The sequence below is a fragment of the Daldinia loculata genome (genome assembly GCF_022478755.1).
Source record: "Daldinia loculata strain CBS 113971 unplaced genomic scaffold F4817scaffold_48, whole genome shotgun sequence".
NCBI lineage: Eukaryota > Fungi > Ascomycota > Sordariomycetes > Xylariales > Hypoxylaceae > Daldinia > Daldinia loculata.
The window spans coordinates 77870-105698 of record NW_026054902.1 but is presented as its reverse complement, the minus strand read 5'-3'; the positions used below and the strand labels follow the sequence as shown (position 1 = coordinate 105698).

Genomic DNA, 27829 nt, shown 5'->3' with positions numbered 1-27829 from the left:
CCTTCATGCAGGAATCAACCATGCGAGACCCAAGCGTCACTAGGCTTTTCAATGACAGTCACGATGACCACCCTACGGGTTTGCAGGAGGTTACCGACGAAAGATCCGGGAGAAGTATAATGAGAGAGGAACAATGTCGAGATAATTCTATAGTCAGAACAACATCAAAATATCCAACTTCTCCAACTTCTCCAACCGACCCATTCCCTACTCTTGAGATTACTGCTTCTACTCCCGTCACCCCTAAATTCGAGAAACGCGAACCGAGCTATGATATTAGCAATGTAACCAAGAAACTTACTACGAATGGAAATGGTATATCGAACAGCATCGCCAATGGACACACATCGCCTACTACAACATATAACAGCGCAGATAGGTCCGTTTCTGGTCGATCTACCGATACTACAGCCAAATCAAGTACACGTTCAGTATCCAAATCGGCTACGAAGAAGGCAAGCCACGAGAGTGTTAGGAAGCTCTCTGCTTCCCAGATGCAGGCCTTAACCTCGTCGCCCGATTCGCTACCCATCGCTGTCGTTCCTCCTCAGCCTCCCCAACGCAAGCCAAACGGTACCGAGTATCCTATGTCCGCTAGTTTTGCCGAGTCTATATCTCGTCCATCAATGTCAGATCAGTTACGAGGGAGTACCCAGACGCCAGCCGCAGATAAGGATACGTTATTGCCAGCATATCACGATGCTCCGAAAACAGCAGCAGATTTCAGACGACCCCCCCCTTCGTCACGAACGCTTTCCAGCCCGCCCATTAATAGGAGGTCTTCCACCGGGCCTCCTACAATAGAATCGAATACTATAAGGCGAAATTCCTTTAACCCTCTTCCTCGTCCTCCCCCCTTAAACCTTCCATCCGCTACGTCAAAGCCTCCCGTGTCTCCTCCGAAACTAGATCGACCAGATCTGCCGCCGTCTCCCGTACCACCCACCATACCTCTCCCGCCTATGTCTCTCCCCACCCATCTTCAACTCGAACTCGCTGGTCAACGGCCCAGTCCTCTTTATATCCATCATTCCCACGCTACAGATGCTCCATACGAATCCAGTGCTGTCAAGTTCGAACGGCTTTTGAATGCTCTCCTCTTACCCCCGTACCTAGAACGCGTCTTGACCTTCGGCACTCTAGCATGTCTCGATGCGTGGCTATACACATTCACCATTTTACCCATACGGTTCCTAATTGCTCTCGGCGTCCTTTTAAAATGGTGGGCATACGTAATTGGGAAGGAAGCACGATGGGTTGTGGGTTATGTCTGGCAAGGCACTTGGCGCCTCTGGCAAAGAGGGAGGAGAGGTAGATTCAAGTCACGAACCCGATCTAACAGTAGCCAGGCGGCTAGCGAGTCGGAGAGGAGCCAGAGTCGAGCGAGGGTAAGTAGCTCCAGCACCATCCAGAATGGTGCCACGCGACGTCACACTTCATCCGAGATCACGGGTATGTCTACCCAAGACACCCCTCGGCTAGGTAGCAACGGTGTGTTCCACCCACCGAAGCATCCAATGCCCAGATCTGGCGGATTTCGCCATCGGAGGACAAAGTCTATGCCCTCGAATCTGACCTCTTACCATAAAGCCGACCTCCTCCAAGGGTTCGTGCTCGTGTGCAGCTCCTTGGCGTTGATGAACCTTGACGCCAGCCGAATGTATCACTTTATTCGCGCTCAGTCTTCGATGAAACTCTATGTCATCTATAATATCCTCGAAGTCGGTGATCGCCTTCTCTCGGCCCTCGGTCAAGACGTCTTAGAGTGTCTCTTTAGCTCCGAGACCCTGTCAAGGAATAGCTCCGGGCGATCTAAAGTCCTTCTCCCCTTTGGGATGTTCATACTCTCGCTAATATATAATGTCGTTCACACCGTGTGTTTATTCTACCAAGTCATCACATTGAACGTTGCTGTAAACTCATACTCGAATTCTCTTCTGAGTCTTTTGATATCCAATCAATTCGTGGAAATTAAAGGGAGCGTTTTCAAGAGGATCGAAAAGGAGAATCTTTTCCAGCTGACCTGTTCGGACGTGGTTGAGCGGTTTCAGTTGTGGATTATTCTATTGATCATTGGTATGAGAAACGTCGTGGAGGTAGGAGGCCTGTCTGTGCTGGGAGCCGGAAGTGAGATAGATGGCGGAGCTGCAAAACCCGGTCCGGTCCATACCAGCTCAAGCCTGCCAAATAGTTTCACTGTGTTGCCGTCATGGATACTCTCCGGCGAGGTACTCTCGCCCTTTCTCGTCGTCATAGGTATCGAGATGATGGTCGATTGGGCAAAACACGCGTTCATTAATAAATTCAACAATGTTAAGCCGACGCTCTACAGCAGGATGTTGGATATCTTATGTAAGGATTACTATACTAGTGTAAGTCTATTATGTATGGCGTGTGCTTTAAATCAATATCTCACTATAGGCGTACAGGCATTTTCGGCTCCCTCGCTGACTCGGCGACTGGGCTTACCACTATTGCCGTTATCGTGCCTCTTCATCCGGGCCTCGATCCAGGTATACCACATGTTCCTCGCCACGCATATCAACCCTCCGATTCCAACGTCGACCACGGAGCTTTCGGTAGAGTCTTCAACACCGTCTTCGCCTGCGATGATTGCCGCACTAGAGCATCTAGACACGCTTCTTAGGAACGCTCTAGGCCGGGCGGTATATGGAAATCCGTACGGGTCGTCCCAGACCCGTTCATTCTTGGCTTTCTCTTCGGATGACGCCATTGCCCTTCTCACAATGATTATATTCTTCTTTCTGACCTGGATTGTACTTCTTATCGTGAAGCTCCTCCTGGGCATGGCTCTACTGCGGTATTCCAAGGAGCGGTACGCTGTGATGAAACGAAAGGAACACGCAGCAGCGACTGGCAAGGCAGAGTCCGAGAATTTCTCGCAGCCGGGGAAGCGCATTGGTTCATGGGGCGCTGTCGAGGTTGGAGACGACCGTAGAAAATGGATATACGAGGACGATAAGGAAGGGCTGAAGAAAATGCGTGAACGAGAGCGGAAGACGGAGGAGAAATTCAAGGAGAAGGGTGACGATGGGCTTTCTAAGGTGATGAGGTACGAGATGGTGGCTAAAAGGATATGGTGAATGATAGAGGGGGGAAGGGGGGTCGGGAGGTCGTTATGATTTTACTTCATTTTCGCCGAGTCATAGCGTTAAGTCTACTACATTGTACTGTATTGTACTAAACACTACATGGTATTCACATTGTATGGCGGTTAACATTACTTTTGAGCGTTCCAGATACCTACCGATGTACCTAGGTAGCATTTTAATGGCATGGTGCCGGAATTACCAGGTTAGGTACCTAACCTATCTATTCAGGGGCACATCAGTCTAACGTGCAGCTAGTTACAACATGCAGTTGCAACATGTTGGCGGTATCTGTATAAGTCTACGGCCTGCTTGAATTTTAATTGGTTACCATTTGTTCTTGCTTTATCCTCTGGAGGCAGTTACCTGGGCAGAAGGCATGAACAGTAGAGTTCTAATAGAAGCCTAATTTATGTCTACACGTACCTTTTAACACCTCAAGCACCAAATTTCCAACTAAGGTTCACCAGGCAGTAACATTCTAACCAAAGAAATCGGCGACTTCCTTGAAACATTTTATTCACAATTATCTGTTTTTGTTGCCGACTTGTTGTTGTCAATCTTTTACATCAAGTTTTTTCTGTCTAGTTTGTACGCCGACTCGCCCCGACTACCTACCGCACCATATCGTCCTTAACTATCTTCCTCGCCGACTCTTTCCTATTCATCTTTTATGACAAGTTGTCCTTGTCTGTCTTCTGCGCCGACTTGTTCCTATCCAAACTTTAAGTCGACTTGCTCTTGTCTACTCTCTTTACCAAGTCGTTCTTAACTGTCTTCGTCACTGACACGCACCTGTCTACCTTCATCGCCGACCTGATTCTTACCCCTTAAGTTGAGTTGTTCTTGACTATTATCGTCGCCGACAGCCAGTTGATCCTCTACTTTGAGTTGTTCCTGGTTTATTCTTTCTTCCTTCGCCGACTCATACCTACCTACATATACCTCTTCCTCTTCTTATAGACTTGTACCTGTCTATATTTGTCGCCGACCTATACCTTCTTACTCTGATCGCCGACCAACTTTCCAATTATCACTCAAAGCCAAATTATTCTTGGGTACTCTCTTCGCCGGTTGGCCAACTTGCACCTTAAACATTATCCACAGCCAACAACCCAACGGCCAACTATTCCTATCAAAGCACTTAGACGCGCTGTCAATTCGGCCTGGTAAGTAGAATCATCAAAATACTGTTGTCTCCATGGCGCGACGCGTCGCCTCTAACATTTATTTCTGTTTGCTGTCAGCAAGTTAACCTCCTCTTTTTCTAGACTTCAGTAGGCGCGCTATAAGCTGTCTACTAGGCCTTATATCATTACCTCAGTCTCCTAAACCAGTACCTCCGCAACAATGTCCGCTACGTAAGTACCCAACCTAATATATCAACCTCTCTAAATTACCCTTGTTGTAAACCTACTAACATGAACCCGCCAGTTCTTCCACACGAACCTTTCCTCTTCCTCTTCAGGATCCCGTGGCCTGGAAGCTTGCCGTCTTTGAGTCGGTCCAGAACTTTGAGTTGGCGACCCTTCAATGGATTGGAATTCGCAACTACAGCGAGGGTGTGCTCACGCATACCCAGCTGCGCCGCATCCGTCTCGTCTTGGAGTGTCGCAAGCTTTATTTCGATGTCTCGCGATATTGGGACGACCGGGTTTCCCGCCAGGCTCAACTCACTGGAGGAGAGTTCACGCTTTCTGCGTATCAAGTGGCCCTCAGGGAGCATCTGGAAGCTAGAGAGGAGGAGTGGTTGTCCATCCTGACTCTCGTATATCAGAGTCTACCGGAATATATCTAGATTATGATTGCAGATCACCTTCATGTTGCCTGCTAGGTACTCCCATATGCTGCACCAACCGTGTATGTAGTCTCTTTGGTACCGACGTGTGAGCTGGCGCCATGCGTCGGTGACCAAAGAACTTCGTCTCCTCTCTCTCTGTCATAGGTTGAACTTCAAGCTGATTAGGGAAAATCAAAGTCATCGGCCCCTATCTTAGGTCTTTTTATCTTTCGTGATGATTTGTGAACCCACGTCGCAGATGAAGCACCCCATCTATAATATTCTAAGACTGCCAATGTGCTGGGTTCGGGGCACCCTCCTTCAATTCTCCCTTCTTCCCGTTTCGGATAAATGTCACAAGAGTACAGGGCCATGGCTTTTGCTATCATTCTACTCGTTATCACACGATTAAATTCCCAATGTATTCTCAAACGCCCAAGATAATAGAAATTGATTAACTATCCCTTGTTCAGAGTTCTAGCTATGAGGACTCGAGTATGAGGTGAGAGGAAACTACATTCAAGCATAGTAAACTATGAACCTACCTAAGACTAGGCCGGTAACATATGTCAGAGCCCCTTATCCTAGATGTCTAGGTAGTCAAGAAATCCAACATGGGAACTTACGACAAGGTAAATTATTCCCCAAACATCATATCTACCTAAAATACTAGCTATGAATATCATATTAAAACGACCTACGATAAAATTAATACAATAAATTTACTAGCTATGGGTTTGACATGGGAAGAGAGTTTCAGAAAGTAGTAATATACCTCTTACGAACCTAACCTAGTAATCATACCAATATAATTGCCCATACAATATTAGTTATGAAAAAAAGAACCCTCTTCCTGATCCAGCAATATGACCGATAGGTACTTAAGCTAGAAATGGGGAGATTGTGACTGCATAGGGTGGGTAGGTAGTGGAATGGCCTCGCCAACCACGAAACCCCTTCTCTGAACGGGCTGTTCCCTGAGATTGTTACCCTAGGAATAGCTTAGGTAGCTGAGTGACATCTTTGACTCCCTTTCTTCGCATGCTTCCCTTCTATCTTCGCCTCGATGCTATTTATATATAATATGCGTGTGGAGAAGTTGGAAGGCTAATACTCTGGCAACGGTACTACGACACCGGAACCACTTAAGAAATATGTCTGTATATCAACGACACCTTTTCAACAAGGAAATAGTGATGGATGCCCAGTTAACTAATATTTACTCCGAGCCTGTTGGTACGCAATGCAAGTAACGCCATGAGGTCTATACAGAGAAAAACTCGGTCGTGCCTCGTTACCCTTCCAATGTAGTCCGTATGCTCTAATTCCCTTAAGTCGCCTGTGGATATATCCGTGAGAACGCCAACTAATATGCATCAAGCTCAGTATACATAAACCCTAGTGCAGTATTCAAGCTCGAAAAACTCCAAACCGTATGCGCCGAAGCGTTCCGTCGGTACTACCGTCTGGATGTATGTCTGATTCTTCCATCTCGTTCACTTCGGTCCGCCACGCGGTCCCCGTTGCTTTGCCGACCTCGTCCCATAATTCTTGCCAGCTTACAGCGTTATGCAGGAACTTCTTAGAACCACCAGCCCCTTCTCTGTCGCCCGGCGTTGTCGTCCCCACTTGGCGACCGAAAATCACGACATCAGGGTCGTCCGCGTCGAGAAATCGCACCATTCTCATGGCGGCCCGGACTTGATTTTCCCATGAGAATAGGTGGAAAAAGCTAGTCGCGTGGATGATATTCATCTTGCCGTCGAACACCTTTAACCTTTCATCGCCTTCGTCGGTCTGCCCGTTCTGACTCAACATGTCACCAGCTACAAACGTAGCATTGCACTTGTCTCGGTCCTTGAATAAGTCGTAGCCCGCGTCTAGAAAGCGTGGTTCCAAATCCGTGCCGTACAGTCTCGATGAATCTACACCCTCAAATGTGAGTTGTCGTAATACCTGTCCCACGCAGCAGCCCACGTCGAGAAATGTAGCCTCCGACTTGGGCGCGAGCAACCGATTTAAGGCTATCCGGTACCGAGGATCCAATGTGAACCCAAGGGAAAGGAAACGAAAGTGGCCGATGTAAACATAGGGATAAATCTCCCAGAGACGATCTCGCTGAATGTGACAATAAGTCTATGCTTAAACCTAGCAAAAGGGGAATATCACGGTACGTACTATTTCATGAATATGATCGTCAACCTCTCTAGTGCGAATGCCGCTATATTTCTCTAGCAGCCTCCTGATAGGTTCTATATCCGAAGGGAGTTCTTCAATATATACCTTCCCCCTTAAGATATCATCTAGTGATCTATCAGGTTGGCGCTTGCTGTTTTTATCTTCGGTTGCCATCGTGCATCGACCATACCGTCGGAGACGCAAAATCAGTTTGTGCATAATCTAAATCGGTGACGGGCGGGACGAAGCTCGCAGGCCCCTTTTCTTTTTTATCCAATCGTTCTCAGGTTGGGGATGTGGCGTTCTTCCTACTGCTAGGAAGATCCCTGAGTCTAACTCCGAGTCTCTAGGACGCACCCACGTGAACCAATTAACACTTGCAGAATGACAAGTGCGATATGTAACGTCGATACTAGTATTTATACTTGCATAACTTGCTGATAGGTAAGTTAATCTTCTGGGCTTGAGAAGGAGAAATGCTGCCAGCGTACGAGTTATTTTACCCTTTCACCTTATTTATCTCGCCGGCCGAGGTAGCATACGCTGGATGCACCCCACACGGTGGATGAAATAAGGTAACGAGGTATAGAGGCATAAGCGATCCAATCGAGGTTTGCTAATATATCGCTGACAGGTACAAATTTAAACTATGGCGTATTTCGTACGACTTCTCGAAGCCAAACCGACCTATACAGAATAAGCTCAGTGTTAGTTTGTCTCTGCTACGGCAAGATTCCGGAGAAGGCGGCTCGATGCTTGAAGATGTCAAGGTTCCAGATATTGTGCCTTTGACCTGCAATATCATCAAACTCCTGGACCTCAATAAAGGAAGACTTACGTATTGTCGGATACCTAGATCCTACTGTTGTCTTAGAGTATTTCTCGTCATAAAGTAAAAGAGACAGATTAATTAACTAACTAGTTATCTTCTAATACATTGAGATGTTAAAAAGCGAAACCTCCGAGCTTGCCAGTGTATCATTCGATTCGTGAGACTAAACGATTAACTACCTATCCTAAACGAACGGAGCCGCTAAACCCTTAGTTCGACGGGACGAACGGCCGGATGACTAGGGTTTCCTTGTTTCTCTTCGGATGGTAACGTTCTTGGATCCAGAAGGGCCAGAAGGGGAAATACATAGTAGACTTAATTTGTAGGGGACTAGACCAAATCCCCGTGTTCGGGGGGTAAATTCTTTGTCTTCCCTTTTTTTAATTGGAACTCTTGAAAATCAGCGAATCGGTCAATTGTATGAGCCTGTCTGATCTCTCATTCATCTTGAATCTGACACTATCGATACCCAAACCCAGGTAAATCAACCGGGACATGGTCCTGTAATTAATACCGATGAAACGGAAGAGAAGCGAGTCATGTAAGCCCCGCCAAAGTTACAAAAGCATGACGAACCGGGAGCGGCACGGTAGTATTATTGTATTGCCTCAGCCTCAGCCCCAAGATTATCTTATGTCAATACCCAGATGCACATACATACATCTAGGTTATAGGTAGACACAGAAGCGAGATCCGTTAGCCCCAGCGCCGTTGACAACAGCATTCCGGTTCAACCCTAAATAAGGTCGCCAAGAATCAACCGAAATACATAAACCGTCCGTTTATCCATCCTGCTGGGACCTGTAAACTTGGCATCCTTAGCATTGATCAAGTGAAACCGCTTAATAGGTAATACGTAATAATCCAATCACTCGATCCCCTACGAACTAACAGGGTGAGATGTTCTCAGGGGTAAGATGAAAGCCCGTAGTAGCCATATTCCAATCCCAAATTTCATTATTGAGACGTATAGATTCTGTCATGATCTATGGTTAGGGACTTAATGTTCGGTATCAATTCAAATCGTATCGTCTAAACATTAGGTTAGGAGGTACCTAACCTAGAATAATTTATTACCAGACTTGAGTATTCTAACCACCTACATACCGTATCACTAAACTTACCATCTACTCAACAGCTCTCCACTGCTGTTCTAGCTGCCCGACAAGTAGAACCGCGCTACCACTTGCAGCACTGGCACCAGCTTGCGCGGCTTGCTGGGCATACACAGCGCCCTGCAGGAGATTCTCATTCGCGTAGCCGTAACCAACTCCAGCAGCGCCATATATGTGCGTGTGCCCGTAAGTGATATCTTGTAGCATGCCGGCCTGGTTGTAGTGTGAACTCGCAACGTTAAGAAACCGCTGCTGATTCAGCGCCATCTTCGCTCGGAATAACATCATCCGCATTTGTGGAACTGTCTGTATCCAGACTAGACGCCGCTGCACTGAACATGCGAGTAGCTCCCTGGCGTCAGGAGGCGACGCCTCGCTATATTTTATGTAAAGGTCGCGCATACGCGGGCTATACATTTCGCACATTGTGCTCGTCTCTAACAGCGTGTTATTGAGTTCCATCTTCGCAGCCAGAGGGCTTTGCTGCGCGAAGTCGGTATAGCACTCCGGACAAATCGTGCAGTCCATCCATCCGTACCAGTGCTTGTTCTGTGCGTCTTCGTCGCGAGGGCATATCGGTATAGAACAATATACTGACGCAAATTTGTCGAATGAGGTCGGATCATGTGTATGATACATCTCTAAGAGCCGTGGCATGAATTGCCGAAATCGAGGATGCGAGATGCTAAAACAGCATTGCCATTTCGTCCCGGCCGGCTGTGCATCACGTTTCGGTACAAAAAAGCGTGATATATTGAGGGACTCCGCGATGGTCACGTAGCATCCGGCACAGAGGCCGAAGTTAGGCGGGTCAGAGGGCAGTGTGTACCATATACCATCTTCGATACCATCGTCATCGCAAAACTTCTCGTTGGCGAGCTTATGTACGGATCTCCAGAATACTTGGAAGTCGTTGATTTCGTGCGCGCGAGCCATAGCCATTCTAATGCTGAAGACACCCATGCTGCACCGGACTTTGGTATCGTATGCCTTTGTAAGTTTTTCATCTACCTCCCATAACGCCTCTTCACCAGTGTGGATCACCTGGTCGCAATAACATCCTGAGCAGAGCACCAACCCTTCAGGACCATGCTTAGGAACGAACCACTTCCTACCGTAGGTTAACTCTGGGTTGCGTTGTGGGCAAGGCTTTATGGACATTCGCGCCTTTGTCTCACTTACGAAGCCAGCCCAGTCGTTGACCTTGCCCCTGGCCTCATACTCCTTCTCAATATAAGGCACCGCTATGTCGCAGCTCCACTACAACAACGAGAGTCAATGATCACTTTTCTAGTAAGGAATTTAAGGGATCTAGGCATGTCTTAGGAGCAACCATTACTCAGTCAACTCATGGCAAAAATACTGGAGGCTTCTGAGACAGGGAGCAGCGCGAAAGGGGGGGGGGGAGTAATGTTTCGGGTTTACATACGGTGTCCTCTGCTGGCTGTAACTGTGTCGGCTCGAAGTTCACAAAAAAGTGGTTTGTCAAGATACGGTCTTCATAGCAGGCTTCGCAAGACACAAAGCCTGGTATATCGTTTAATCTCACCATGTACCACTTAATACCGACTTTTCCTTTAACACCCTCTATCCCTTTGCAGTCAGGTATTTGTGACCGGGAGCGCATCCAAGCCAACGCTGGCTCTAACGATCCCGTTGCGAGAGCGTCTTTAAGTAGGTGATTCCGCATTCTCGGCTTGCTGAACCGGCATGTTCGCGGTTTGCCGTCGCTGAATCTCTCCCTTCGGAAAAGGTTCCGAAACCTAGTCCCGTGGATGTAGTCGACGTAGCAGCGCGAACATATAAAAAACTCAGGTGCGTCAGGATGACAGTACCAGTCTGTTGCGAACGTTACCGGATCGGCAATACAGGAGGTTACCGCAGGTGGCGCTAGGGCCGGTAGGCCTGCGGATGGTGCAATAGGCTTGCCTTTAATTTCATTTTCTGTCGGTAACTCGTAACTATGGCCATCTGACTTAGGTACGCGAGGGTCGGGGAAGGTGGCTACGGGAATATATGAGCAAACCTCTGGAGGAGATTGTAAGGGTTGAGAAGTATGATGCGAAACGGACGGCAAGTTAGTCGGCGGTCGATTTTCTACAGATAAAGATTGGAATTGAGCCTCTAAATACTCTGAAGATGGCGATGGGAGCTGGTCGGGCGATAAAGATAATATCGGGGTATTAAAGGGCTGCGATGTCGCTGAAGAACTCGGGTTGTTTTCTGATGGTCGAATCTCGGGAGTTCCTGTAGCTGTTGTATGCACTGGAGGCGGTATCTTGATGGTTTTCTTTGCGGGAACTTGAGGAGCAGGACTCGGCAGATATTGTGTTATAGTCGGCGGATGCGATGGGGGTATAGAACGGGTACTAGCTGGCCGTTGTAGGGCAGGTTGGCCATATGGGTTCGGCGGAGGTAGTGGAATACTCGCTAAACCATTCTGACCGTGGGGATTGTAGGATGGTGCGCGTGAGTAGTCGTAACCTTGATTTAGACTAAGCGCCTCGGGATAACGATAGGGGTATGACGGGGGGTTGGTAGAAGCCGGCCTCACGATTCCTAGAGGCGGTCCTGGAGAAGGCGGGGGAATGGAGAACTTTAAAGGGGATTGTTCATTAGAACTGGTTGGGGTGGTGATTTCATATCCAGGAGGTCTCGGAGGGAGCGGCGGAGGCCGGGAGTTGGGTACGTAGGCCGGATTCCGAGGAGGAGATCCAGGAGGTGGCGGTGGATAGCCGCTATTCGGATATCCCAGAGAAACATTAGTATACCCAGGCGGCTGGGGGTTCCGAGGTGGGAGCGGCGGACGATATGATCCAGGAGCAGACATATCGATGGTAATTGCCTCTAAACATGCAACTTTGCTGACCCCTTTGCTAAGATGAGGTTCAGCTGTTCCAGCCAAAGACCCCCTCGAGGCTTATATTACGTAGCGCATGGAGGCGGAGAGTACGCCTACGTCGACTTTTTTCTTCTCCTTAACGTACCGCGTCCACTCGAGGATAGAAGGGTGATGAGTTGTAAAGGATGCGGTCTAAGCGACGGATGAGTACAAGGCATGATTTTTTTTTCCATTTATAACCGGTGCGACTTGAAATATGTTCAGCTGAGCTGCGGTAGATAGGAGCCCGCAGCAGCCGCTCTTAAACTATCGTCTTGGCGTTACCTTTGCGAGAGCTTACGTGTTGTAGGAAGGCTGACACCAAGCCACATCAAGTCGTTGTGCTTGAGCCCAGATTTTGTTTCAGTCTTATGTATAGTAGTTAGGGTACTTAGTCTATCTCATAACTCTGTAAAAGATGAGTCCCTAGGTATATTGTGTTAAGATGCCCCTTTTATTGTGGAGTTTGCCTCTACTGGAGTAGCTATAGAGTTAAGTTCCATAAAGAGTCGACTATATTTGAACGTACTATCCAAGTCTATGTCTATATAGATAGAGCCAATAGCATGATCATAATATCTAGCTGGATATAGAGATCTTTATGTTAACTATAATTCAACCTACCTATGGTATACATGTTAAGCTTCCCCCTAATGCTACAACGGACAAATCATCGATGCAAACAGTTAAGTAGCGTCGAGAATAAAATAGATATTAGCTTATCCTCGAAAGCAATTGGGTGATGGACATCCCAGCTCATGCAGGCTTGCAAAGTGATTCCATGCAAGTGTTGCAGCTCCCCTTATACGTTCGTAGTCGACTTCCCCCATATTCTCCAATCCAGCTCCTTTCCTCAAAACGGCCTCCCAATGTATTTGATATTTCGACTAGTTCTAAAAGTCGTTGTTTGATTGGCGGAACAATCTTCCATGCATGGCTAGAACGAGGGGTTCTTAACGGGGCACCGTGATGGTCGGGCCGTCCGCTATCCTAAGCGGCGACGAACGAAACATGTTTCTTTGGACTTGCATGAACATGCTGTCTTGCGTGATCTCGGTGTTTTGATATCTTGCCAGAGTTGATCAATATGGTCTTCCGGACGGAGCGAAAAGGCGAAGAGGGTAATATATAACCGGGACACAGAGGTAGATAAGCAACATAAAAGTAAACAACATGCCTTATACGATCTTCTTATGTTAGATGAGAATTAGAATTTATACTTGGACCAACTTGGAGCCATTAGATGTAAATAGTGCTATGCAGCCATGCAGTTTCATCCCACAAAAAGGACCAAAAGAAAAGACTAAGTAAGGTGCAGGACATGTGCAAGACGTGCAAGCCGCCTGTAGAGGGTGCAACTATTGGCTACTTTTGCTGTGACCGGACGGATTCCTGTCTTAGCCAGGCGGATACTTAGGTAGGTATCTTTTTATTTTACCTACCAACCAACATGATACCATGCCGTCATGATGCCATGATACTCTGTTATGAGTTGTGTTGCCTTCGAGATCAGGGGCCAAATCTACCAAACAGATGCCTTATAAAATCAACCGCACATCTTATGATTATGTTTCTTAACTTAGGTACCTAAGCATACATCGGGAGTTGGGCGAGGTTGAATTTCTATTACAAAGAATAACACTGGTATGCGTTTACAATGGTCCTTGGATATTTCTCAGTTGCACACTCATCCCTCAGCGATGAATTATATAGAATTATATTAGGTACCTACCTAGGCGGGTATGCATGTAAGAGCAAGGAATGATATGTACCTCATCAAAAATGACATGTTTGGTGTGTACAGAGGTATGTATGTAGGTAGTTTGAAGTGTGCGGGCCGAGGGAGAAGGAGAAAAGGAAACGTGAGAAAAAGATTAAAAGGAAAAAAAAAGAAAATCTTTTTACATGTATGTAGTATGCGTGATGGTCACGAAGTCAGCCACTCGGACCCCGTGGGAAGATGGAAGACGTATGCAAGTACCATAACGGTTCGCGTACATAGTATGAAAATCGGGATCATCTGAACATTCTGACATTGTAAGGTCAACTTTTTCCCCAGGAATGGAAAACCAGGTGGTACTTTGTGACTGGCTGCGGAGTCTGATACATGTACATATGTACCTAATATAAAGTACTTTATTGAACATTCCAAGGGTTTTAAGGGTTGATCTAGCGCGTGTTATACCTACCTCTATGTACCTAGGAGGTATTTAACGAAGAGTTCTGCTGGCTTCAAAGCGATTAGTACCTTACCTTAGGTAATCAACAAGTCACTTTCAAGTTTTTTTTGGTCGTTTTACTGCCTTCGGCTACTAATTTTTACCTGTGGGTCTGGGGACAGTGTGCTCAGCCGAAGGAGGCGCGCTTGGTAAATGGATTATGTGGGTAGAAAAAGTACATGTAGTGTTTAGCGTGCTGTAGCATGGTTGGATGTACCTTCTGTCTTCTGTGAATAATACTGGGGTCAGTTGCTGGCACCAACTGTTTAGCAGCGCCAGCCGACGCCTCCCCTCCTTGAATCTGACCACTATTGCCATTGCCATTTGCCATCTGCCATTACCCATTACCCATTACCCATTACTATTACCACTTGCCATTACCGCTGTCATTAACAACCACCACACTACCACTTTACACAGTCCTTACAATCAATCCACTTACAATCCGAAAACCCTTCAACCACACAACCGTCCAAACATACACATACGCACATACACACGCACGCATACTTGCGTCGACGCGCGCGTTCAAAACACGCTTGAAATAAAGACACCTACGCCTCGCCTCCAGTCGGCTCTGTTCGAAAAATAAAATAAAAAGTACCCTCCTAATCACAATACTAGAAGGGTAAAATAGAATACCACAGGCAACCCTTCGGCAACCCTTTAGAGAGAAAACACGCGACTATCACTGTTTGAACTACTGCGTTTCCATTTTCCTCCCATCCCTCTCTTCGCCTCCTTTGCTTATTCAGGCATCCCCCCCCCACCCTTCTATCCTCATTTTCTGTCCTAGACTTCGACTTCGACTTCGACTTCGACTTCAACTTCGACATTGATTTCAATTTCGGCTCCGACTTTCGACTTAGACCTATAATCGCTCAGTTAACTTCTGACATCGAACCAACGGCTTCCCATTTCATGCTATCACAACAAGCTTGACATACATGATTTCCAGTGCTGTATAGAAATAGTATGAGGATACAGGCACCATCCGCAGACGAAAGGATGGAGTCTGGACGGCCTCGATCCAGTCAGACGACAGTTTCGGTCAATTTTGACGATGCCGACTCTCTCTCGCATCCACAACTCAAATTTGGTGTTGCCGAGTGCATAGAGACCAAGACGGTCACCACGACTACTACTACCAAGAGATCATATCCACCTCTTCTTGTGAGAGAGTCGAAGCCGCTCTCCTCCCTCGACTCCAAAGAATATCCTCTAGCTCAGAAACCCACCCCTCCTGAGTTAGCTAACTTCAGCTTCAACGTTGCTCACTATGGCGGCATATCTTGGCCTGTTGATGATGTCGATGTTGAATATCAGCAAGACGTATGTTCTGCCCCTCTATTCCCCTCTGCCTCTATTTTTTCTTGTCTAACAGTCTGAACTACGCTTTAGTCCCAACAGTCTACTAGTGATGGATCCGTTGAGGATATCAAGGCGGAGCCGGAATTAGATGCTGCCCACCACCAAATTAGCCGCCGCTCATCGAAACCTTATCTACCTACGTCGTCTCGTAGACCCCATCGGGTGAACTCTCGAGGTGCCTCCCCTGTTGTTGGCGGATCTGTCCGGAAAAGTTCGCAGAAGCAGTCAACACGATCATTCGTACCGAGCCTCCCTAACGCCGTGTCAGATAAGCTACGCCGCGCGCTAACTAATGGCTCCCGCAAGGACGTTATCAAGAACAATACAACAAGATTAACTAGTAGTTTCCCTGTTACTCCCGACACATCTGAGCCGACTCCAGTCAACGTCAATCGATCCCTCAAACTTCGAAGTACACATCTCGATTCTTTCGAAACCCCGGAATCCAATAATGCCAGTCAATCCCAGTCCTTTTTTGATGTCTCGAGCCCCTCCGGCAGCGACTCGCACACTGTATTTAGTAGCAATGTGGCTACGCCACCTATCACTGATGCAGATGCGGAGGCTGAACCATTCGGTGATGTGGACGCGGATGAATCACTCCAGCAATCTATTCGTGCCTTGCATCACCCAAGACCCATCAACACACTTGCTGCTCAAGATGCAAGCTTGCCCAGCCCGCGCCTGTCTCCGACCCTTCAGGCTTCCAAATTCCGTGGGCTCGATCAAGACGACGGAGACAATGCGGCGGACGAAGATGTTTCCCTTCTTTTCCAAGAGGAAAGCCAGAATTCGATGGATTATGAGTCTGGCCCGTCTTCCATCATGGAACCCTCGTCTCTAGTTGTCAGACGATTTGAAGATCCTTCGCAATCCCAACCTACAATCATGGACACCCGCTCGATGTTGGAAACTTTCGACTCCATGCCTGCCGAGATGAAGTCATTCATGATGTACCAGTTTCTCCGCAGATGTTCCAGAAAAACCCTTCACATCGTTGCTGATGTGGTCAACCCAGCCCTTAAATGCGACGTCTTGAAGGACCTGCCTATCGAGCTGACCTTACATATCCTTTCTTACCTAGACCACCGCGACCTTTGCCGCGCGGCTCAGGTTTCGAAACACTGGCGAGGAATTATTGATAGTAACGAGACGGGTTGGAAAGAGCTCTTCGACTACGACGGCTTTACCCTGGCCCCTGGAGAGCTTGATAGAGCTATTAGAGAAGGTTGGGGTTGGCAAGACCCGGTGGGACCCGAAGGTTGCGAGCGTGACTATAGCACTCAAGCTAGACTTACTTCTACCGAGACCGAACTGATACGCTCCTCGAAGCCTGACCCACCACAGAAACTACGGACATCCAAGCGTAAGAGGGCTCTGAACAGCCTCAGTAGCTCTGAGCGGTCGAAACGGCGAGCAAGCGCGCAAGAGATGACAAAAGATGAGAAAACATATACAGGAGAACGAGTGCACAAGTCCGAGGGTCCTATGTCTGCTGCAAACGCCGCAGCTGTGGCGGTTCCCAACCCGCATATCGGCCTTCCGAGCCTTAGGAAGCTTCACTTATTCAAGTCGCTCTATCGTCGTCACTACATGATCCGCAAGAGTTGGACGAGCGGCAAAGTCAAGCCTAGCCATGTCGCTTTCGCGGCTCACCCCCGGCACGTAATTACCTGTCTACAGTTCGACGAGGACAAGATTATCACTGGGAGCGACGACATGCTTATCCATGTTTACGACACTAAGACGGGTAAGCTCCGTCGTCGCTTAGAAGGCCATGAAGGTGGAGTGTGGGCACTTCAGTACGAAGGCAACGTCCTGGTGTCTGGTTCAACGGACCGCTCTGTTCGCGTGTGGGATATTGAGAAAGGTCTCTGCACCCAGGTCTTCTACGGTCATACTAGTACTGTCCGATGCCTACAAATCCTAATGCCGACAGATACCGGCAGGGTAGAGAATGGACAGGCGGTCATGATGCCGCCGAAACCTCTGATCATTACCGGATCCCGTGATAGTCAGTTACGAGTTTGGCGTCTTCCCGAGTCCGGCTCTAGGAGATATATCCAGACCGGACCTCCAGCCAATGACGCCGATTGTCCTTACTTCATCCGCACACTACAGGGTCACACCCATTCGGTCCGGGCGATCGCCGCCCATGCCGACACGCTCGTCAGTGGGAGTTACGATAATACCGTCCGCGTATGGCGTATTAGCACAGGGGAAACTGTCCATGTGTTGCAAGGGCATTCGCAAAAGGTGTACAGTGTGGTGCTAGACGTAGCCCGTAACAGGTGTATATCGGGTAGTATGGATAGCTTCGTGAAGATTTGGGACCTGGAAACCGGGTCGTGCTTACACACGCTCGAAGGACACTCGTTGCTTGTTGGGTTGCTTGATCTTCGTGACGAGCGACTAGTTTCGGCGGCAGCGGACAGCACCCTCCGTATCTGGGACCCGGAGAGCGGGCGATGCCAGTCGACACTGACGGCCCATACCGGCGCGATTACCTGCTTCCAACACGACGGGCGCAAAGTTATTAGTGGCAGCGACCGGACCCTGAAGATGTGGGATATCCGCTCAGGCGAATGCATCCAAGACCTTCTCACAGACCTTAGTGGAGTCTGGCAGGTCAGGTTTGATGAACGCCGATGCGTAGCGGCTGTCCAGCGGGATAACTTGACGTATGTCGAGGTAAGTTGAACAGCTAAATCTGCAACGCAGCTTATGGCTTGCTAACTAATAATGTAATGACAGATTCTCGACTTCGGAGCCGTCCGTGATGGTAAACCTGCAGACGAACTCGGAAAGCGTATTCTGCTGAACGCTCCCGAAGTGCAAAGAATCATGGAAGAAGACAACTAAACTCGTCAGGTTGTGCGCATATATTGGGTTCCGCATCGAGGACGTGATCCGAGATTACAGACTCCCTTTGACCTTGTTGGAACGTCCATTATTGCCGGAGGATTTGTGCCGACTCGAATCTACATGACAAGCTCCAAGTTATTAAGCTTCAATGCGCATGTGGGTGACGTGGCATTCTAAGTGAAAGCGCAAGGCATCGCGCTAAGACGCGTTTCTATATTTATATCATTGATTGGAGCGATATCTGCGCCCGAGAGATGCCGAACCAATTCTCACTCGGTTTATCTCAACAAGGGAGTTGTTTATGAACGAGGATGTCGCGAGCCGAGTATTTTTATGGTGGTGGTAATAGCTGACTACGATAATTTGCAATAACGAAGAGGGAAAGCAAGAAGTTATGCATGGACAGCATACATTCACCAGTTGCTATTAATATGTACTAATCGAAGCTTTAGAGAACCTCCGAATACTCGTGTTATTCGGATTGGAACATTCGGTACCCAACACTTCAGGTTGTGAAGGTATCTCTACATGAAGAAGTGAACATTAATCAGGGATAGGGGGCAATTGTGGGCATCACGGCATAGTGGCGTTCATGTATACGAAGACAAGCAAGCATATTACGGGGCGTAATGGTCACTTTGTAGGAGTAAGGCAGCCAATAGCATATCAATGATATTAAAAAGTTTCGCTAAATATGAATTATACTCATTACAAAGTACATAGCCAGCAGTTTGGCGCATCAAGAATGCGAATGGTATTCAAGTGTGCATAATGTGTAACTCAAGTTACCTTAGGTACCTAACCTACCTAAGTACCTAAGGTTTTAAGGTTACCTACCTCCTAGGTAACAGGCCACTACCTAGGTACGTAGGTAGGATGTACCTTCCTCATACATTTATGTGGTAAGGATGTCATGTACCTAATGTAATTAAACTCAAAGCATGGGCCATTACCCATTACGTACCTTAGGTACCTAAGGAAGGTCGGACCAGCTACGGGTCAGTTGGTGATCTCTTAGGAAACGTAACTGCCTTGGGTCTCTCTAAAGTTAAAAGAAAACAAAATTCAAACGTGGCTGCGTTTACCAAAGGTACCAAACCAACGGTTAGGTAAGATAACAACATCAACAGTCGGACTTTGGCCACTATTTTACTATTCTAGGTTAGCGAGCTGTGCATAACTACAACCAGCCATAACCATAACCATAATGTCCACCATGTCGGACTATGATTCTGGAGATGACCTATTAGGAGACATAGATGCGGACAACTTGATTACAGGGATCAAGCGCGGGCGTTCTCCCGACGACGAACAGAATCATCAAGCTCGACCAACAAAACAACTCAAAGTACAAGACACAGAACGCAATAGCATAGAATTCCTCGGGGATACTGCTAAGACGATCCTAAAAGAAAAGTTTGGTTATGAAGACTTCCGCCACGAGCAGTTCTCTGCTATTGTATCCATTTTACGGGGGGAGAATGTGCTCGTCGTCTTTCCTACGGGCGCCGGCAAATCGCTCTGTTATCAAGTTGAGTTATTCCTTCTCGGTTAAGATTAACATGCTGACATTTGCTTGCTTCGTTCAAAGATCCCCGCAGTTGCCTTTGAAAAGATAGATGGCGTGGATAGTAACAAAGCTCGCACCGATCCGGGCATAACCATCGTTGTTTCTCCCCTGATTGCTCTCATGAAGGATCAAGTAGACACCCTACTGCGTAAAGGTGTCGCTGCAGCTTGTCTGGACTCTACCAAAACCTACGAACAGCAGAAACAGATAAAGGCTGGCATCAGAGAGGGCCAGCTGAAACTACTCTACTGCGCGCCCGAGAGACTCAATAATGAGGGTTTCGTCGAAAGTATGAAGCATGTTCCTGGAGGCATTCGACTGGTCGCCGTCGATGAGGCTCATTGTATTTCAGAATGGGGACACTCTTTTCGTCCGGACTATCTCAAGGTGGCCCGTTTTGTCCAAGAAATCAACGCCGAAAGGGTCATCTGCCTCACAGCTACAGCAACACCTCTCGTTATTGATGATGTAGCAAGGGCATTCGACATTAAGAAATCCAATGTATTTCGCACTTCTCCCTACAGGCCTAATCTACACTTACTAGCCGAATACACGGGAACGAAGCAGGACAAGTACCCAAAGATGTTCCATTTCTTGCGAGAACATCCCGGGCCTACTCTCGTCTATGTGACTCTCCAGAAGCAAGCTGAATTGCTTGCGGATGACCTAACCGAGCAAGGCTTCAACGCAGTTGCATTTCATGCCGGCCTCAAGGCAGAAACAAAGGCGCAAATCCAAGATGACTTTATGGCCGATAGTATAACCATAGTTGTCGCTACAATTGCCTTCGGCATGGGCATTGACAAGGCCAACATACGAAATGTCATTCATTTCGATCTCTCCAGCACGGTAGAAGAATATTCGCAGCAGATCGGGCGCGCGGGAAGAGATGGGAAAACAAGTCATTGTATGTTTTACATCTGTCCCTATGACTTTTACCTAAGAGAGAACTTTGCTCGAGGCGACCTGCCATCACGCCAATCACTACGTCGGTTGCTAGAGGATATATTCCACCGAGAAGTTGATCGCACGCAAGAGGGCGATATTATCAGACTCAATCAGACAGCCTTAGGTAGAGACTACGACATCCGAGCGAGTCCCCTAGCCATCTTGCTAGCGACACTGGAGCTTCGGTTTGGCCTGGTCAGGTCAGTTACTCCAGAATATACTTCGTACAAGTTCGAAGCAATGCCGAATTATCATTACACCGCTAAAGGGGACTCTTCTCCTGAGGGTAGAGCCATCTACAAGTACGCCAGCAAGGCTAAGTTCGGTAAGCTGTACGATCTCGATATAGTTGATGTCGTGAAGTCAACTGGACTACTCCGTACCGACGTAGTAAGGAAGCTCGAGGAGTACAACGATACTGGAATCATTATGCTCAAAAAGAGCGGTATTGAAAACAAGCTTAGAGTTCTTAAGACTCTTCCTCGCACTCCACAAGAAATCAAAGCCATCACCGATAAGCTCTACGTCGATATGGAGGCTCGAGAGGAGGATGCGTTGCAGCGAACACAGCAAGTAGCTGATCTAATCACAGGCGACAGATGCTTCGCTCTAGCTCTAGCTGAGCATTTTGGAATGGGATTACCTGACGGGAAAACCAGATGCGGACATTGCTCTCGCTGTCTAACAGGGAGACGCATCATATTACCTCCGAAGCCAACCCCGGCTGTCGACACTGCTGGCATTCAAAAGATTCTTGATGTCTGCCATGTACGGGACGATCCGAGGTTTTTAGCGCGCGTCGCTTTCGGGATCAAAAGCCCCCGGGTGATGCAGCTTAAACTCCACCAGAAGCGCATATTTATGTCGTTAGCAGACCATGATTTCAAGGTACGTTGTCGGATCTGATATATTGTTCTGGTTAAGTGAGTACCTAATCGAGCTAACAATTTGTAACCTAGTCCTTGTTAAAAGAGTTCACTCGAGCATGTGAGTTGGCGGGATTTAAGTCAGAAGACAGTTGAAGTCTGCGATGTCCGTTTTCTTGTGGAAGAAAAAAAACGATTTGGAGTGGGTGTCGGGGCGCATAGGATACAAGCCGATCGGGTCTCACTTATTGATGTAGATGTTTTTTTTCCCCCTAATCGAGGACCAGGTGATCGATCTAGAGAAGAGGCACTATCTGAGAAGAGGCTCTAGCGAAAACGTCAAAGAGTACGTCTTCATGGTCTACATGCAGGGGTTCACTTGCTAGATAGGCAATCCATGTCGAATATGTCACCATGTCAAGACCATGTTCCTTTATTGTGAGTGCATGCGTCGTATTACCCTTTATCTAGTATCGGTGCCATCAAGCCAGCCAATCAAACAGACATCATTGGCCATATAAGGAATCCTACATAGTGTTACGTCCAACTCGAGTACCCGTTGTGGATAAACCCAAGATAATGTCACGTCGACCGGGATATCCGACTCCGCTGCATATCATGACAAGTACTTTGACACCAGATCTTAGTTGTAGAATAGGAAGGACGGGAAAGACACTACCTAGATCGTAAGATTATAAGAAGGGTGATTTTATCCGGGCTCAGGAGCCAGTAATATGATAATGATAAAACTGCCAATAGATCCGTACCCTCGGAGGGGATGGCAGATACGTTCGCTATACTTCGTTTTCTTCTTAGAAACACGAATCGACAATGCCTCGCCCGTGCCATCTCCTCCTAGCGCTACCGTTTGCGCAATCGTTCGTCCAAGCAGGGTCCAGCCAGGAATTATCATCCTCCAAAAAGGCACAGTCATGTACCGAAGCATCGACAACGACATTTTCACTTAAAGGTGCAATTTATGTTAGGGTAGAAACATCCCCATATGCTATTGATGCATTTCCCAATTCGACGCAACTTGCATTCGAGGTGGTTAACAATGCCAACGGTGTCTCAACTGGCTGCAGCCTGCAAAACGTCGAGCACGACAACGTGTGGCCGGACCTTAGCAATTATTGGTTTAAATGTTCAGACCGAAACTACGAGGTAGACGGATCCGAGTACCCCATAAGCACCGGCGCAAACTTCCTTTGGGATGACAGCTGGAAATTAAGAGTAAACCAGACCTGGAACTGCGATGGCCGGTACGCTTGTTTCCGCATTCTTTCCGCATCCTTTCACCTGTACCCTTTTCTACTTCTTACCTACTGCGGGCTGTCAGTGATAGTTGCGTGACATGAACACTACTAAGTATTAATCTAGAACTGTTGTGAGACAAGTTGCTACCGCGACACTTACGCCGGACTGCAAAGAGACTTCTTCCCCTCAGCAGTATATAAAGAATTGCGATATCTCTGATACCGAGGTCCCGGCAACGAATCAGTAACGGGATTCATTAATCGATGTTGCCATTCTACTTCATATCGTGAAGATCCCCATATATAAGCCTATTCAAGTACATAATGCCAATTGTACATTTTCCGTTTTGCTACCGGTCCCGTTCCATATCCATCCATACAGTCGTGAGATTATAACCAGAAAAGCTCACAAGCTCCCCAAAATATAAGAAGTAGAAGTAGAAGGGGAAGGGGAAGAAAGAGCCCTAGGGAGTACCTTGCTGCGCTAGGGTTGACCAAAAGACGCCAATTTTATTTCTGGTTTGCTCAATGCCACCTTGAACCACGAAGCTGGCCTGCTTAGCTACATCGACTAGCCAGGTCACGCCACGGTATGCTCCATACGCTCCTATGAGCGCTACGAAAAACCAGAAGAGTATCTTTATTCTCCTCCAGGCTCTCTCCGAGTCGAACGGTTCCGGAGGTGCCGAGCTCTGGTATCCGGCCTGGGCCGAGGTTCTGTACGTGTATGGCGGGTTATTGTTTGAATAGCTACCTGGATAGCTAGGATTTGAACTGCGAGAATATGTGTACGATGATTGGGCGAGCAGTGGTTCTCGTTCGCTCCGAGCAGCAGTACGAACGTACTGGGATGGTTTCGTATTCGTGGTCGGCACATAGTGGGCGCGGGGCGGGCTCACTGCAGCACTTTCCAAGCGTCTCTGAGCAGACACGTACTCGCCATAGCTACCGCTACGCTCCCGAGCAATAGGCACGGGTTGACCGTACCCCCATACACGACTAGGAGAAGAGACTGTATTCAAGGAGGGGTGAGGAGCCGGAGGTGTGAACTTGGCATATTTGATAAGTTCTTGGTATGATTTGCGCGACAGAATATACTCAGGTCCTCGACGCTCGTAGGGCCGTAGGGAAGCGATCTGAATGCGGTACTGCGTCTTCGTCTTGACGTAAGATTTCTTCCGCAGCACGAGTGTCACATCCTCGAGACTGAGGAGCATTCCATTGTCTGGATGCGGGTGGCTTGGCCGGATAGGGATGTGTTCAAGCCTAAGATTCTGATCATGCTTAAAGCGAGTCTTGAGCTCTTTCCCCTTTAGTGACGTGATCTAAATTTCGGTCGTTAGAATGAAGTAGTCACGTAGATAGCATCGAGACTACAGGTCCCTTGTATCAAGAGGACATACCATGAGATATACCACATTTCCATCTTCTGCCTGTGGTGAGAGGATTACCACCGGATGGTTGCATCGGTCCGCCTCAACGTCAGACCCGCAGTCCTCTCGTAACTCAGGCTTAGGCGGTAGCCATAGTATACACCCTGCTAGCTGCTGATGCGGCCGTGGCGTGGCGATCTCACGGGGCTCGCGTGGTCTACGAACTGAAGTTGCCGTTACCGACGATGCTGTCACGCCGGGCATTTATACCTTGGAGAGATGCCGGGTCAAGCCAGCCCCCCGGACAGTAATTTATAGATAAGTAGTTGTAGGTGGTGCTTTTCGGCTACGGTGACAAGGGAAGCTCCATGTTCTTTTAACTCGTAAAGCTAGGCGGGGTGATGTGGTATTTTGGGGATCGAGAATTCAGCCTGGGCACCTATGAGAAGTGGACGCGAGGACCTCGTCTGGCATGCGGTGCGACCAATCTCGGCGGTCCTTCGACCTCCAATACGTTGAATTTACACGCACAGCCACGTGTTGCCAACCATATAGAGGGCAGCGGGAATTAGAACGAAGCAGAGCCTCGCGCGAAACCGGCAACCATTTATATCAAACCTTTTCTTTACTTGGCAGAATACTAAGAAAATACAACTTAGAGTATTGTTATCAGAGTCGTAAATGATCAGAAATGGAAGCGAAATGCATTTAGAAAGCTAGCCTGGGTTTCATTTACCCCTATTGTTGGTATATGCTCTCGATCTACCTACACTGTTGCTTCTGAGCTACTACTGCTAAAGCGAGCTACTTGTACAATATAAACAGCTAATCTATTGTCGGCGTTTCAATATTAATCGGAATCGCATTCTCATTGTTTTTCTAACTAGATCATAGGCTACTACCTACCTACCTCTACCTAGGTAATGACTCAACCTTGAAACCTTTTATTATAACTAGACGCATATACCTACCTACCTATATAGTGTGCTTCAATTGATGTAAGGCTGCTTACCTAGGTAGGTTAGTGGTATTGCGTTCTTTTAATCGAACAGAATTTACCATGTAGAATATGACATTCGCTAGGTAACAACAACTTTGATATACTTCGTAGAGATGCAGAACCCTCAACTTATTGAGTCTCTTCTTGTTCCTTTGTCCGTATATGTGCATGCGTCTGTTAATAGGTATAACTGTGATGCCTATCAAGTATCCTTTCAAGAATAGAATATTTAGTTCGTACCATCAGATAGACTTTACTCAAGAACGTTCAAGTACACGTTGCTAATTATAGTCAAAGGTTAGGTTTAGATGAACGTCGTGATCCTTACCTACCTCCAAGAAGAAAAAGAAGCTATTCAATGGACAAGACTTGATGTTAATGTGGTATAATACTAGTGTTATTAGGTACATAGTAGCTCTCTTAGCCTGGTGGTTGTTATATTGTAGTACCTGCGAGATGTTCAAGGCTAGCTTGTCTAAGATAGTACCACCCGCGCCACCAACGCGCTTCTAAGACTGTTCCATGGATGTCGATAGGCTGGATTCGAGGTTACGTGTATAAGAGAAGCCTACCGGTGTTAGGGGTGAACCAATTACCAATCTACCCCTCTCATGACTCATTAACGTAATGATGTTGGGAGGTTGGTGTACCTTATACATATAACATCTTGTTTACTATTTTGCTGTAGCTCAAGTCCACTGTGACTATCGCGGCCTCTGTCAAAATGACTCTCATAGTTCATCATCTCGGCGTTTCGCAATCGGATAGAGTCGTCTGGCTCTGCGAAGAGCTTGGCATTGACTACGAACTTAAGAAGTACGATCGATCACCTATTTGGGCCCCACCGGAGTACAAGGCCCTGCACCCCCTCGGGTCGGCTCCCGTGATCGAAGACGGGAGCATCAAACTAGCCGAGTCTGGCGCTTGTATTGAGTACATATTGCAGACTCGGGGAGATGGGAAACTAGTTGCTACGCCGGGACAAAAAGACTTCGCTGAGTATTTATACTGGTTTCGTAAGACAATTGTTTTGTCCCATTTTGTCCCATTTTGTCCCATTTTGTCCCATCATCCATGTGTAGGAAAGCTACCAGGTAGGTATGTGCTTGCGGCTGACGATAGGTCTAGATTTCGCGAATGGCACCTTACAGCCTGCGCTATTATTGGCTTTGTCACTATCCCGCACAGGGCTAGGGGAGGATAACGAGGCCGTAAAACGAAGCGACGCTAGGCGGAAGCAGGTTCTTGGGTTTATGGATCAGCGTCTATCCGAGGTACCCTGGCTCGCGGGCGAGGAGTTCACTGCGGCTGATATCATGAATGTGACTAGCCTTACGACGATGCGTTGCTTCATAAAGTACGATCTTAGTGACTATCCAAACATCCTAGCCTACCTTAAGCGCGTAGCTGCACGAGACGGGTATAGGTATGCAATGCAGAAGGGAGATCCGGATCTCAACATCGACGAATTGACTGCAGCGCCTCCCCCGCCTCTACAGAAGGCTGTTGCCGCAGTGTTTCAAGCGCATGGGCGCTGAGCTGAACAAGAAAGCCTAGGTACCTAGATAAGAGAGCCTACCTAAGACAAGTGTTGGCTTCTTAAGACATCTCCTCTCCTGTGATGGCAAAAGTCGAGTCGAGTCGAGCCACGAGACGTGTGGTAGTCAATAACCTCCCCTTTATATATAGATTCTTGTTGAGCTAGCTTGTTTACATGAGAAGTTATAAATTCAAAATAGGTAAATACCTACCTAGCCTACCTAACTCTTAGATACCGAGTGTAAAGTCCCCTCGGAGCGTAGGGGACCTACTATCTTCCGAAGCGAGAAATTGCCATAAAAAGCAGCAGTTATTATTACTGATGTTTTATGGAAAGAAAAACAAATTGTATTTGTGGGGTAGAAAACGAGAAAACGTACCAAATTTGTATTTTAAGAGATAAACTGGAGTTGACTGCTTAAATGAATCATTATCTATCGTCTTGTATATCTTGTCTTTTTAATCAAGACGATAGACAAACAAGAGCTTGAATATTTTAGAGCATAAGGGATGGATATAAAAGATGGGTTTAAGACATCGGTCCCGAATGACGCGAATGACGCTATGTCCCGGGATTCACGGGATTCATTGTTTAGCTGCAGCCTGCAGGAAGTTTCGGTGTGTGGCGTGTCAATAATTCCGCCCGTACGCGAGTATTTTGAGATATTGGTACCGGGCTTACAAGTTGAAATGCTTGATGACGAAGCTGCTTGCCCAATCCCGTTCATCTGCGTCGTCGTGGGGTAGTCCTGAAGTAGTTTTGAATGAGACATTTATGATTCATGAATATATCTTTAGAACGATACCCATACCGGAAATAATAATCTAGGGCTCGACGGTCTCCGGAAGACCGACTCTCCCGCTTAGAGGCGTCATGCAAGCAAGCCACTTGTGATCTAGACAACAGTAGAAGTACAACCCGAAGG

General features: G+C 47.5%; 8 protein-coding genes across 8 annotated transcripts; 5 read left to right on the top strand and 3 right to left on the bottom strand.

Moving 5' to 3' along the window:
- Positions 1-20: 20 nt before the first annotated feature.
- Positions 21-3104, top strand: F4817DRAFT_318610 (DUF747-domain-containing protein; the record flags this gene model as incomplete). The annotated part of the gene is made up of 2 exons (XM_049300934.1): positions 21-2372; positions 2430-3104. The coding sequence occupies 2 exons, from the start codon at positions 21-23 to the stop codon at positions 3102-3104; spliced, it is 3027 nt and encodes a 1008-aa protein (XP_049156341.1).
- A 2600-nt stretch (positions 3105-5704) lies between these two features.
- On the bottom strand, positions 5705-8009 carry F4817DRAFT_346255 (uncharacterized protein). The gene is made up of 3 exons (XM_049304371.1): positions 7560-8009; positions 7069-7505; positions 5705-7008 (listed from the first exon to the last, which is right to left on the bottom strand). The coding sequence occupies exons 2-3, from the start codon at positions 7285-7287 to the stop codon at positions 6301-6303; spliced, it is 927 nt and encodes a 308-aa protein (XP_049156340.1). The 5' UTR covers positions 7288-7505; positions 7560-8009; the 3' UTR covers positions 5705-6300.
- An 852-nt stretch (positions 8010-8861) lies between these two features.
- On the bottom strand, positions 8862-12316 carry F4817DRAFT_346250 (uncharacterized protein). Its single transcript, XM_049304370.1, has 2 exons — positions 10445-12316; positions 8862-10275 (listed from the first exon to the last, which is right to left on the bottom strand). The coding sequence occupies exons 1-2, from the start codon at positions 11843-11845 to the stop codon at positions 9028-9030; spliced, it is 2649 nt and encodes an 882-aa protein (XP_049156339.1). The 5' UTR covers positions 11846-12316; the 3' UTR covers positions 8862-9027.
- Positions 12317-15123: 2807 nt separating this feature from the next.
- Positions 15124-18348, top strand: F4817DRAFT_360638 (WD40 repeat-like protein; the record flags this gene model as incomplete). Its single annotated transcript, XM_049306299.1, has 3 exons — positions 15124-15447; positions 15517-18177; positions 18241-18348. 3 exons carry the CDS (start codon positions 15124-15126, stop codon positions 18346-18348), a joined length of 3093 nt encoding a protein of 1030 aa, XP_049156338.1.
- An 842-nt stretch (positions 18349-19190) lies between these two features.
- Positions 19191-22274, top strand: F4817DRAFT_207228 (ATP-dependent DNA helicase). The gene is made up of 3 exons (XM_049298647.1): positions 19191-19882; positions 19943-21757; positions 21829-22274. Exons 1-3 carry the CDS (start codon positions 19559-19561, stop codon positions 21889-21891), a joined length of 2202 nt encoding a protein of 733 aa, XP_049156337.1. The 5' UTR covers positions 19191-19558; the 3' UTR covers positions 21892-22274.
- A 1-nt stretch (position 22275) lies between these two features.
- Positions 22276-23347, top strand: F4817DRAFT_207229 (uncharacterized protein). The gene is made up of 2 exons (XM_049298648.1): positions 22276-22997; positions 23116-23347. Exons 1-2 carry the CDS (start codon positions 22567-22569, stop codon positions 23237-23239), a joined length of 555 nt encoding a protein of 184 aa, XP_049156336.1. The 5' UTR covers positions 22276-22566; the 3' UTR covers positions 23240-23347.
- F4817DRAFT_207216 (uncharacterized protein) lies at positions 23272-24832 on the bottom strand. Its single transcript, XM_049298646.1, has 2 exons — positions 24395-24832; positions 23272-24316 (listed from the first exon to the last, which is right to left on the bottom strand). The coding sequence occupies exons 1-2, from the start codon at positions 24626-24628 to the stop codon at positions 23456-23458; spliced, it is 1095 nt and encodes a 364-aa protein (XP_049156335.1). The 5' UTR covers positions 24629-24832; the 3' UTR covers positions 23272-23455.
- Positions 24833-25728: 896 nt separating this feature from the next.
- On the top strand, positions 25729-27455 carry F4817DRAFT_346242 (glutathione S-transferase). The gene is made up of 2 exons (XM_049304369.1): positions 25729-26380; positions 26493-27455. Exons 1-2 carry the CDS (start codon positions 26089-26091, stop codon positions 26900-26902), a joined length of 702 nt encoding a protein of 233 aa, XP_049156334.1. The 5' UTR covers positions 25729-26088; the 3' UTR covers positions 26903-27455.
- Positions 27456-27829: the final 374 nt, after the last annotated feature.